General features: G+C 32.7%; 1 protein-coding gene across 13 annotated transcripts in view; it reads right to left on the bottom strand.

Annotated features, from left to right (window-relative positions):
- The window catches only part of LOC114342596 (nematocyst expressed protein 4), a 236,263-nt gene that overhangs the window by 94,603 nt on the left and 128,157 nt on the right, over positions 1-13,503 (bottom strand). The window contains exon 1 of one of the 13 annotated variants that reach the window (XM_050658126.1): positions 6,428-6,635. The exons of the other annotated variants lie outside the window; for them this stretch is intronic. Within the exon in view, the coding sequence (XP_050514083.1) occupies positions 6,428-6,554 (127 nt within the window). The 5' untranslated portion in view covers positions 6,555-6,635. Of the gene's footprint in view, positions 1-6,427; positions 6,636-13,503 lie in introns of those variants that run through there. 13 annotated transcript variants of the gene reach the window in all.

Below are 13,503 nucleotides of genomic sequence, written 5' to 3'. Positions count from 1 at the left end.
AGAGTTTTTTGCAATACAATATCAAAAACCCCTTTGTTTTTTAATTGCCAATCAAGCGTACGCGACACTATTTTCCGTATTAAATATAAATGAATAAATTCGTTATTTCGTAAACCGGTGACTTTAAGGAAAATCCCAAAACAGGTCGGTTTTTATTTTTAAGTTATGATATTGTGGCATATATAGTATACTAATGACGTCATCCATCTCGGCGTGATGACGTAATCGATGATTTTTTTAAATGAGAATATGGGTCGTGTGCTGGCTCATTTGAAAGGTTCTTCAATTCTCTATTCAGTAATATAAACATGTACATAATTATTTATACAGGGTGTCCAAAAATTGTTTATTAAATTAAATCATTTGGCAAATTGACAAAAAAATTAAATTATTGGACACCCTGTATAAATAATTATGTAAATGTTTACATTACTGAATAGAGAATTGAAGAACCTTTCAAATGAGCTAGCAAACGACCCCTATTCTCATTTAAAAAAATCATCGAATACGTCATCACGCCCAGATGGATGACGTCACTAGTATACCATATATGTCACAATATCATAACTTAAAAATAAAAATCGACCTTTTTCGGGATTTTCCCTTAAAGTCGCCGGTTTACGAAATAACGAATTTATTCCTTTCATTTGCACCATACTGCATACACATGCAACGGTGGAAAATAGTGTCGCGCACGCTTGATTAACAATTAAAAAACAAAGGAGTTTTGAATATTGTATTGCAAAAAACTCTTCGGGATTTCATCAATCGATGTTTAAAGAATATCTGTCTACCTTGGTAACATTACAATTTTCAGTTTTTCACATAGTTTTGGAGGGTTAAAAATGGCCGATTTCGCAATTTTTCAATTTTTAATCGCTTATATGTCAAAAACTATCAACTTTAGAGAAAAGTCACTAAAGACCTTTTCTGTTTGGAATGATCCAGAAAACCTAAAAAAAATTTGTTCCATGCAAAAAAAATAATTTTAGGAAAAAAACAAAAAAAAAACGTTTAAAAAATTTTTGACCAACTTTTGGTCCTGGCAACATGCAAATTTGTTAAAAGGGGTCCTTTTTGAGTAAGATTGTGCAAAAAATCCGAATTAGAATATTTTTCCTAGCGGACGCGCAGTGGCTTTCTGGACTAAAAGTAATGTAATGAAAAACAAAAAGATATTTGGATTTTATATTGTTTTAAAAAATACAATCATAGTATAGGTCTGGATCCCGCGTATGAAAAAAAGGTTGATTAATAGCAAGCTGAAAATTTGTTAATAGCTTAAGGGTGTCTAGTCGGATAAACTTTGATATATGGGAACACTGTAACAGGGGCAGTTTTAATTGTGGAGCAGGTTAAAAATTTGGAACGGTCAGAACACGAAAATGGCACATTTATTTTGTCCGACAGAACAGACATAAACTCTCCGAACAGAGATTAAACTCTCATGCAAAAATCAGACTGCTATTTATCACCTGTCATAATTCCTGTCATTTGATATATTCTACATGTTCCACTCATTAAAACGCCAATTTGGTGATAAATAGCAGTCTGATTTTTGCATGAGAGTTTAATCTCTGTTCGGAGAGTTTAAGTCTGTTCTGTCGGACAAAATACATGTGCCGTTTTCGTGGTCTGACCGTTCCAAATTTTTAACCCGTTCCACAGTTAAAGCTTCCCCTGTTCCAGTGTTCCCATATATTATTGTTTGTCCGACTAGACACCCTTAAGCTAATAACAAATTTTCAGCTTGCTATTAATCAACTTTCATACGCGGGATCCAGACCTAGTAGTACCTAATTGTTTATTAACACCAAATATAAAATAAGATTTTAATTATTTTTTCAGTAATAACCCAATATTTGATTTTTGAAATTTCTCTAGGAGTCCATGAAAAAATTAAATTATTATAAGATTATATAAAAAAAATTATCTCATTTAAAATAAAAATTTCTTATTTACCAAACCATCGGATTGGCGTCCTTTCGGGGTTGCGCCCGCGTGCGTCGCACGCGTTGCACGCCCGGTTACGGGGGCCCTGGCCGTAGCGCAACGGCATGATCACTGGCCTCATACGCCATAGCACGCGGGTTCGAGCCCTGCCGACGACAATCAATTTTTCATTTCTAAAAATAATACGAGCCGTTTCACCGTGCCTCGGAGAGTACGTTAAGCCTTCGGTCCCCCTGGGCTAGTTTACATCGACAATAGTTACTTGAAACAGGGTTAAATAAACTATTTAGATGGGAAATAAGCCACAATTAAATTGAAAAAATAATTTTATTAACGTTTCGACGCCCAAATCGGGTGCCGTTGTCAAAATACAAAATACTACTAAATTAAACAAAAATGTTGTTGCTAAGTAAAAAAAAATCTTCTAATAATTTATTTAATCTGACTCATTTATATTGGCAATTCAGACGTATATTATACAATTTAAAGTAGAAGACTTTAAAATGATATCGCCAATATTTGTGAGTTGCGTTCCTGGGACGCAATAAAATTAAACGTTAATAAAATTATTTTTTCAATTTAATTGTGGCTTATTTCCCATCTAAATAGTTAATCATAAAAATGTCACAAGGAAATAGCTTCAGAACAACATTAGGGTTAATAAATGACGCCGGAACAATCCGAAAGTATCTCCCCGGCAAAAATGCCATACGATATTATTATTATTGATGTCGTTTGTTATAATTCCGGTAACAAAAATTTCTTAGATGGTATTATACGGGCAGTGGCATGCTGGCCATATAAATGAAACGGTGCAATCACCGAGAGGCTGCGGCCTCTTGAGGCCGGTCAAATAAGTTTTTTTACAAAAAATTTTAGATATAACAAAAAAATGTTTAATTTCTAATCAAATGATATTAACAAAACATTTCAAAAACAATTTTAATCTTTGTTAATTATAAAATACAGTTTAAGTAAATGAATAAGACTCTATGTACATAAATGATTGCTACAGATAATATTTATTTTCATTCATGCAAGTATATTTCTGGTTTTCCAATTTCCTTCGAACATCTAATAAATACGTAGGTACACTGCAGAATATAAAAATGGAAAAAAATTTTGCACAAGAGTTTTCCAAAAATATGAGAAACATAATGATAAACTCATTCAAATTTTTAAAAGTATCGAAAAACGATTTAATCAAGGCAAATCGTCATCTACATCCGGCACTCTACCTACATCCTAGAAATTTTGATACAATAAAACATGGTAATACTTATACCTTTGACGACATCTAAATCATTTACTGAAAAATTAAGAAATTTTTATCCTACCATATCTGCGACTGCAATTAGAGAAGAACTCGTTGATTTTGCTGATAAATAAATTGTATTAAAAATAGGATTTTGCAAAATACTGAAATTATAGATAGAAGATCGAGTTAATGATGAATATGTTCAGTCTACAGAAAATATGAAGAATGATATTATTAATCTAAGTGATAATGAACATGAAGTAACAAATGACAATGTTGTTGATACCGTGAAAGCTTCACCTCCGTGTGGTACTGAAAAGTGTAAAGATTATATAGCTTGCTGTTTCGCTGTCTTTCATACGCAAAACTTCTATCATTGTACTTCGACTAGGTAGGTAATTCGACCTACCTATGTAGCTAGTTGCAACTACTTTGGATCTGAAGTTTTTAACCTGATGATGGACTGAGTAGTCCGAAAACGTTTGTTTTGTACTAGTGATGTACCCACTTTAAGTCCAACTTGGACCTTTTTTTAGAAAATTTTAATAAATTATATACCATCTACCTACAAGAGAAGATTTTTACTTCCTTAGTAATCAAAGTTTTATGTTTGATTTACAAATAATTTATATTTTTGTATTTCGGTTTTTGTTTTATAAATAACGAGTAAAATATGCTTATAAATGTAAGGTAAAATGAGGATGAGAGGCCGCTTTTCTATAAATTCACCGGGCCGCTTGAAAAGTTCCAGCACGCCATTGTATACGGGGGTGAATGGAAGCGTTGTTTTTTCTCCTAACTTTAAAAAATTCTGTGGAAAATTGGCGTGCTAATTTTATTTCATACTCCTTTTGTATTATCCTGGAGGTATTACTAAGGTTTTGTTTTTTTGAATTATCCGAATATCTCTTTTTTTGTAAGAGCTGTAAATAAAAACACTGCTTTGAAAGTTTATTTAATTAAAAATATCAAACGCACTAAAATTAACAAAACAGAACAAAATTAACAACAAAACAATTCAACAGTGGGTATGTCCACCTCTTGCAGCAACGACTACTCGCAATATGTTTAGCATCGAATAAAGATGTGTTATCCTTGCCTGGGGAATAGCTCGATGTTCCTCTACCAGGGCCATAACTGTAGCAAATTTTCTGGAGGCATAGGATGACGGCGAATAGCTTTTTTTAATTCATCCCATAAATGCTCAATAGGATTGAGATCTGGGCTGCATGCGGGCCATTATAATCTTATCAATCCAACCTCTATTTTATGAGTCAATCAGTGTTTTTATTTACAAAAAATGGTACAGCTCTTACAAGAAAAGAGATATTCGGATAATTCAAAAAACAAAATTTTAGTGATGCCTCCGGGAAACTAATATGACAGGACTATAAAACAAAATCAGCTATTCCATTTTTCCACAGAATTTTTTAAAGTTAGGAGAAAATACAAGGCTTTCGTTCACCCCTGTATAATGCGGTGCAAGTCAAATTTTTTTGTTACGGGAATCATACCAAACGATACCACTACATGTACCTACAAACTGGTGTAAGAATCTTAAAAATCGGAGCACAAATAATAAAGTTATAAACTGTCAAACTTAATCAAAAATTTTGGGTGGCGGAATTTTGTGCCGGTGAGTGTAGATAATTTTCCAAGCAAAGAAAGTATTAAATAAACTATTGAATAATATGCTCATTATTCACTATTTTTAAATAGATAATAACACCCATTACTTTACCCGTGATTAATTGTTCATTACTCACGGGCTGAAGTAATATTCAAGTGGTGCATGACACTTTTAATAGGTAGATATAGATACTTATTATTAGCAAATAAAATTAATTAAACTCGTTTATTAATAAAATAATCATTGCAATTTATACCAACAATTAACTTCGAAAAATGTTTAAAGGATTTTAACTGTAACAATGGGTCACCTATATTTTCTACGTTTAAATTTCAACATTTGACATTTTAAGATTGACCTTATTAAAAGGTAAATATAACCAATGGGCACTAATTCTGTAAAAGTGTTTACGGATATGAAATTTATATCAATGAATTCTGTTTCACTTACTGTTGATTGTACAATAGATTTTTATTGGGAACAAACATTCTTTTTCATGTAATTGCCTTAAAATATGTCATGACACTAATGAAAACTGTTTCATAAGCCCAAGAAGGATAATTCTAACAGTGTTGCCATAGTTATTATAAAATATGTTTTCTTATGAAAAACAAAAGCTTGATAAAAATAATAAACTTAAAGATAAAACCCATAACTAAATTAAAATCCATGGTGACGTTTCAATTATTACTTTAATCATCGTCAGAATAATAAGTTTCTTGAGCGGATGCTTTAAAATAATTTTAAAGGAACAAACAATAATTAATGAAAACGTAAAAATGACATTGACAATCATTGGGCTACGTCAATAATTTCAAACACGCCATGTCTTGTTGCGTGTTTAAGGGTGGCTTCAAAAGAAATATGGATAATGCCTCCTTGATGCTGAGTTCCGTTGGAGAACTTGCATCTCAAAAAACAAAATCTTTCGATTTTAAAATGTTAGTAGTTAATAATTATATTTTTCTACTAATCTAAATAGAAAGGGTCGTAGAAAAAGTATAGTATTCTACTCACATGTAAGGGCTATTACTTACTTTGATGAATTACGACACTCGCCTACGGCTCGTGTCGCGAGCTTCGAAACTTCATCATCGTGAGTAATAGCCATCATTACATGCTCGTTGAATTTTATACTTACACTGGATCCGACCAGAAAAGATTATAAAAAAACTAGAGCCTCGTGCAGTTGTAGCAAGAAGTATTAATTGCTACTGTAAATGGCAATATCGAATATTTCGTCAGACAATTAGCAAAAAACTGTAAACACACGGAAATTAAAAACAATCTTAAATATGAAAAGATCAAGCCTCGACCTTCTTCGTTTTAAATTTATAGAATCTTTCAACGAAAGTCCAATTTTTCAAAGGCTTTCAAACTAGTTCAAACCTTGCCCCTCTCTTCTATCCACTTTAGAATTTTGGTATCAATTAACTAAATTAGTTCATTATCTAAATTATCCCATTAGCATTTTCAAATTTGTTTTTTCGGTACTGATATGCGCCTTATTTTTTTTTATCCAAGTAAACAATATCTGATTCTTAATTAGCATTAAAATATTAAATCAAACGCTACTACCTACTTACATTTTTTTCGTTTATTTCGTGTGACATAGACACAAAAAACCCATAAAAGTACAAGCAAACAAAAAACTAATGTCACCAACACCACAACTCCAGAAAGATTTGTGTATCTGGGCAGCATCACAAACATATTGAAAACTCAACAAATAAAAATGGTTGTTTCGAAAAATCTTATTGGTCGAATAACTAATGACGAAGACACGTTTATGGAAAGCACTAATTGTTAATAGTTTCTCGAGTATATTGTAATTTGTCGAGAAAACACAAAATGTTAATGGGTTCTATATCAGTATATTGTTATTTGACGTAGAACTGGACTAAACCGTTTCTTTAAATGATTCGATCCGAGGACAGAACCGATACCTATCGTCCACTTCATCAAACAATTCTAACGAGTGATCCACAATTATTTTCATCAATGCTATCCAAGCAAAAAAACTACGTATGTCTTGTTTTAATCTGAATTTGTATCATTGATTTAAAAATTAATTTTGCTTAACATTGTAAAACATAAAAAATCAGCCAAAACCTTTAATACAGAACTTTAAGCCAAAATAATGATGTTGTATACGTCCACCACCAACATCTCTACATAACTTAACTATTCTTCTCATTGAGTCTATAGTCTATAATCTATAACATTGTTTAGGACATGTTCCGTCTCCTTATAGTTTAGTTAATTTTAGTTTTTTCGATTTTATTTTACGATGTAAATTCATATTAGACCATTCTTAAAGTTTGGGTAAATTATTTTCCAGAAATCTCTTAAAAGATTAAAATACATTCATTCTTACCTATATTTCTGTGTAACATTTGTCATAATCAATCCTCTTTAGAAAGTAGGTATTTGGAAAATTAGGCGAGTGAAGCGGTTATTGTCCCCTTCTGAAAGGATAGTGATAAACGGTTTTCAACGGTTTTGTAATTACGTTTTTTCCAAAGTGGAATTTTATAAGACAGATATAGACATTTTTGTTTTCCCCACCACCAAGGATTTCTGGTCGAGAACCGTTTTGTAATTTTAGTAGTATTCAGTAGCGAACGAAAATTAGATCTGTAAACACGTATAGTAATCAATAAAGAGTTCTATCGAAAAGTGTCGTCGTATATTATTTTAATTTGCTAAAGTAATATATTATAGCAACGTATACTCACGGTAAACTAATCGTGGGTCAAACAAGACCCACGATGCGGGTCGTTTTCCTGTTTGCCTCGTGTGTTGGAAATTAAAATTTATATTAACTATGAAGTGTTTTTCTGTCTATTTTTGAGCGTAAACAGTTTAAATTTTAACCCACCAAATCAAAAAGTAAAAAAATTAAACGGAAAATTTTTAAGTAATTGTAGAACATTTTACAAAGTTCGTAAAATACTTGGTCACCAATTCAATGAGGTTCAGTTGACAGATATGTAATTGTGAAAATTCTATTGGATATCATTCTTCGTGCTATAAGGCTTTTTGAGTTAAAATGGACTTGATTGAAGAAGGGTACCTAAATAAATTATTTGTTAAAATTCTATATCGTATTTTTTCTCAAATATCTACAAATGAAATATATAATGTAATATGTCAGATGGCTAGAAATAATTTGCTGCCAAAATAAATCGATTAGTTTAAATTTTAAGTTACGATTGCAATGTAATATGAATTATTGTCAAAAGTGACAGTGAGGTACCTAAATAATTTTGAGATAAATCGAAAGATAGCGATTGTAGTCGAATGTATGTACATTTGACATAGAATAATCACCGGTTATTGAAATTTCAAAAATTATTTTTTTTAAATTGCCCGACTACGAAATCTACCCCTTATTTTTTTCGGACAACAGTCATTCTGTGTAAGGAATAGTTTACTTAATTAAATGGCGTTTTTGTCGGAAAGCTATTTATCACCAGCATTTTTGTCTATATCTTACAGGTTTAGAAAGTCGGACTACGAAAACTTCCCATTAATTTTGTCGGACAGAACTTCCAATTGATTTTTTAGCAAAAAACTAAGTTTTCAATCTAATAGCACATAAAACAACATCCAAAAATGTCATTCCACATCCTACCAGACTGAAAACAATGGGAACCTTCTCTGGTAACACCTCCGAGGCTTCTACAATTTGCAAGCCATAACGGATGCTGAGACTAAGGAAGATGAGGGAATTTTACAATTTATAATTCACGTCCCATCTGCTCAGCGCGGTAAAGTTCCAACGAGAATGGTTCCCTTCGTACTCCAATGGGAGTAAACATAAATCAAAAATGAATAATCATTTTCAACTTCGTTGCAACACGAAACTACAGCCGCATCATTATTCCAGTCTAATCAGAGAGTGCAGCAAGCACCTCTACCGGTTTCGAAACTTATTAGTCTCTCATCAGGAGGCACATATGCTGCTCTCTCCGACCCAACTAGGACAAACCCCGGCGTGCAGTCACGGATTGCAACGAACGAAATGGCAGGGATGCCCTAGCGGCAACTGCTATCAAAAAACTAAGTTTTCAATCTAATAACACATAAAACAACATCCAAAAATGTCATTCCACATCCTACCAGACTGAAAACAATGGGAACCTTCTCTGGTAACACCTCCGAGGCTTCTACAATTTGCAAGCCATAACGGATGCTGAGACTAAGGAAGATGAGGAAACTTTACAATTTATAATTCACGTCCCATCTGCTCAGCGCAGTAAAGTTCCAACGAGAATGATGTATATGCCTCCTGATGAGAGACTAATAAGTTTCGAAACCGGTAGAGGTGCTTGCTGCACTCTCTGATTGGACTGGAATAATGATGGGGCTGTAGTTTCGTGTTGCAACGAAATGGAAAATGGTTATTCATTTTTGATTTATGTTTACTCCCATTGGAGTACGAAGGGAACCATTCTCGTTGGAACTTTACCGCGCTGAGCAGATGGGACGTGAATTATAAATTGAAAAATTCCCTCATCTTCCTTAGTCTCAGCATCCGTTATGGCTTGCAAATTGTAGAAGCCTCGGAGGTGTTACCAGAGAAGGTTCCCATTGTTTTCAGTCTATAGGATGTGGAATGACATTTTTGGATGTTGTTTTATGTGCTATTAGATTGAAAACTTAGGTTTTTGATAGCAGTTGCCGCTAGGGCATCCCTGCCATTTCGTTCTAGCCTTTCGTTCTGCCTTTCGTTTGTCCTAGTTGGGTCGGATAGAGCAGCATATGTGCCTCCTGATGAGAGACTAATAAGTTTCAAAACCGGTAGAGGTGCTTGCTGCACTCTCTGATTGGACTGGAATAATGATGCGGTTGTAGTTTCGTGTTGCAACGAAATTGAAAATGGTTATTCATTTTTGATTTTTTAGCCTTTCTGTTGTGAAAACAACAGTTAACTTAATTCGCATTTATGTAAATCTCTTGTAAATTTTTGGGACAATCTGTATGTGGGTTGAAAATATATTTCAGTTCTCTTAAAAGCTTGTGTTATGTAGGCACAAAAGATAATGCACATGTGGTTGTTATTAAAAGAGGCATCTATAATAGCCTTGCGAACTAAGAAAAACATGTATTGTGAAAAACAGTGATTTTGAATAGAATTTTAGCAGTCCCTTTTAGTTCTCAGCGGTGAACACTTCTGTTAGTGTGTGGTTGTTCTCCCGTTCGCAATAAGTTGAAAAATCTCTCTCGCTAATTGGCAACACGGAAAAGTGTATAATAAAGACTCTCTCTTTCGCTACTAATACAATTAAACGTTAATGCCGCGTATTTGTCAAACTCGTTGTTGTTAATAAATATTTTGTCTCTTAATATCTTTATTATTCTACTCTGCACAACCCTTTCGCGTGTTTATTAGTAACTTTAAAACCAGACCAAATAAATCGTTGAACAAGTGGCCCTAAAAGTTCACTATTTGTTAATATCGAAGGATTCTAGTCTTTCTGACATTTGCGTCTGGTCCTAAAATATTCACCGATGTCCAATTAGGCAAAAGGTAATAATTAAACCCTTTTCGCCACGCTGTGGTGATATTCACTAAAAACTCACAACACTTTCATTAAACTCTCATGCAAAAATCAGACTGCTATTTATCACCAACATAATTCCTATCATGTGACATGTTGTAAGTGTCCGACTCGTTAAACTGCCCAACATTTTTGTCGGAAAAACATTTTTTCATATATTATATAATGTTGGCTATTGAATGAACTTAAAAACAACTTGCTATTTTTCACAAACATAAGCTTGTCAGGTCGACACGTTTATCATGTTCCACAATTAAAACTTCTCCTGTTCCAGTATCCCATACATCAAAGTTTGTCCGACTTGACACCGTTAAGCTATGAACAAATTTCTAGCTTGCTATTAATAAACTTTTCTTTGGTACGCGGTATCTGCATAAATTAATTATAATTTTGGTCTGAAGCTATTTTCTTGTGGCATTTTTATAATAAATTACTTTTAATAGGAAATAAGCCACAATTTTACCAAAAAAATGATTTTATTAACATTTCGAAGCCCAAATCGGGATTCTTTGTCAAAATACAAAATACTACTAAAATAAACAAAAATGTTGTTGCTAAGTAAAAAAAATTCTTCTAATAATTTATTTAATCTGACTCATTTATATTGGCAATATTCAGACGTATATTATACATTTTAAAGTAGAAGACTTTAAAATGATATCGCCAATATTTATGAGTTGCGTTCCTGGGACGACTTTACTAAAAGATAGTTCATTCGATTACATGAAATCAATCCCAACTCAAGAATATCCGTCACAAAAAAAAATCATACCATGTGATCTGTCTTTAAAATGACAACCAAATGCAACGATGACAGTAAAATTCTAGCGTTAGAGATTCCATAGTAAATCACGAGGGAAAACCAGGAAAAAACCCCGTGATACTATCCCGACATCGTAAGTATTTGGTCTTACATTTAATTTACTTTCAAAAAACTAATAGCAAATTCTGACTTTAATACGTTTACACTATAAATAATATTAATAATACATAGATATACAATAAGTAATACTAAAATATAAAATTTGTACTAACTCGATATGTTATTGACTTACTAATCGTGGTATTTTCTTTCTATTGACTTCCTCTTTCAGTATGGGTAACCACATCTTACTGCATTCTACCGAGGAATTTGCGACACAATTGGTTTCATTTAGCTTAATTAGAGCCGCTTCTTTGATTTTTCTCTTTTTACTATCTGATTCTTTCAGGACTATACTTAAATCTCTTCACTGAACTCTATGTTCATTATCCCATGCATGTTGACATATTTGAGATCTATCAAATTCTCTATTTTTAATATAAGACTGATGTTCACTTATTCTAACGTTTAATGGTCTTGATGTTTCACCTAAATAAAATTGTTCGCATTCACAAGGTATTTTATAAATACAATTCTTTGTTCTTTCTTGTTCACTGTTAGGTTTGGTTTTAGATAGAATATAGATATATGTAAATATAATTGTTTAAATTTATAATTTGTTTGTACAAATATTCTTATATAGTGGGTTTTTTGTTGTCGTTTAACTGAGATTTATGGATTGATTTAAAGCATTTGAAACCTGGATATACAGATGAATGTTACAAATACCTTGGACTTTCCACACCATCAACTCGAAAGTTCTCCACCGAATGAGCAAAGAACGTGAGTTCAACGACAGAAAAAACAGAAAACTGGATATCTCGGAAATATAATGAGAAACAACAGATTCAATTTTATACAGCTCGTAATAGAGGGCAAGTTTAAGAGCATTGAGACTGGGCATCTGGGCAAGTTTGGGCTCGGTACGATTTGTTGAGAAATACCCAAAACAGAATTTGTCAAAATTGTTGAAGGTAGTCGAAAAAGATACAACCGATTCTGACTGTTCCTATTAAACTATTCGTTTAGAACCGACACACCTTTAATAGTCATACGATGTATAATGATACGATTAAAACTGTGGTGGAATTTCTCTTAATAGTACCTATTCAATTCTTGTAATATTATAAATCAATCTACCTGTACAAGACACTAATCGTTCATTAATTTTGCTAAATAAACTTTCAAGAAACGCCAAGTTATGTGAGTAAGATTTATTTTTAAATTACTTATTATGTCGTTAATTAGAAGGTGATGTTTTAGTATTCAATATGTATAAGTAGTAATACAAGTGAAGTGACTCGGAGAAATCGGTAAATTCGTAGTTCTTTTTAGGTTTTTCGTCAATATTTCTAAAACTATGCGGTATAGCATGAACAACCTTCTATACAAAAATGTTCTACATTACATTTGAAATAAAAAAGGCCGTATGCATAATTCTTCTAAAATGAACGGTTCCAAAGTTACGGAGGTAATATAGTATAGTTGGTCCAGAAAAGGGCCTAATCCAAACATCCAAAAGATTTTCTCCCACACCAAATTGTTCTATATAGTTCACATATTGTTCAGTAAAAAGTTACACCATTTTCAGCGTCCGGTTTGGGGGGGGGGGGGGAGATGGGGGAGAAGTCGGTAAATTAGTAGTTTTTTTACGTTTTTCGTCAATATTTCTAAAACTATGCTTTAGCGTAAACAATGTTCTATACAAAAATGTTTTACATAAAATTCAAAACAAAAAAGGTTTAATACGTAATTGTTATAAAATCAACGGTTCCAGAGTTACGGAGGGTGAAAAGTGGAGGATTTCGATACTTTTTATATTCCTTGGACAATTTATAATATTATTACTGATGAAAGAAATTTTCTTCAACAGGATTGTGTTTTGTAAATAAAATCGGCTATTTCAGTGGCCGATGGTGTGTTAGTGATAAGCCCTTAAAGGAACGTCGACCTCACCACCCAAAATCATCATCAAATGCCCCAAAAATATAAAAAGTATCGAAAGCCTCCACTTTCACCCTCCGTAACACTGGAACCGTTGATTTTATAACAATTATGTATACCCTATTCCACGAATATACGACTGTGTTGGATTATTTCGACAACAAATATTTTATTGTGCAAAATATGAAGAACGAAAAGAAATTACAAATTACATTGCTTTTTATTGGAATAATTATTAGAGCCATTTACTTTCGTACTTCTTATGTTGCACACTGAAATATTCGTTGTC

The sequence above is a fragment of the Diabrotica virgifera genome, chromosome 8 (genome assembly GCF_917563875.1).
Source record: "Diabrotica virgifera virgifera chromosome 8, PGI_DIABVI_V3a".
NCBI classification, from domain to species: Eukaryota; Metazoa; Arthropoda; class Insecta; order Coleoptera; family Chrysomelidae; genus Diabrotica; species Diabrotica virgifera.
The sequence above is the reverse complement of the archived record's forward strand: the minus strand, read 5'-3'. Positions and strand labels throughout refer to the sequence as shown.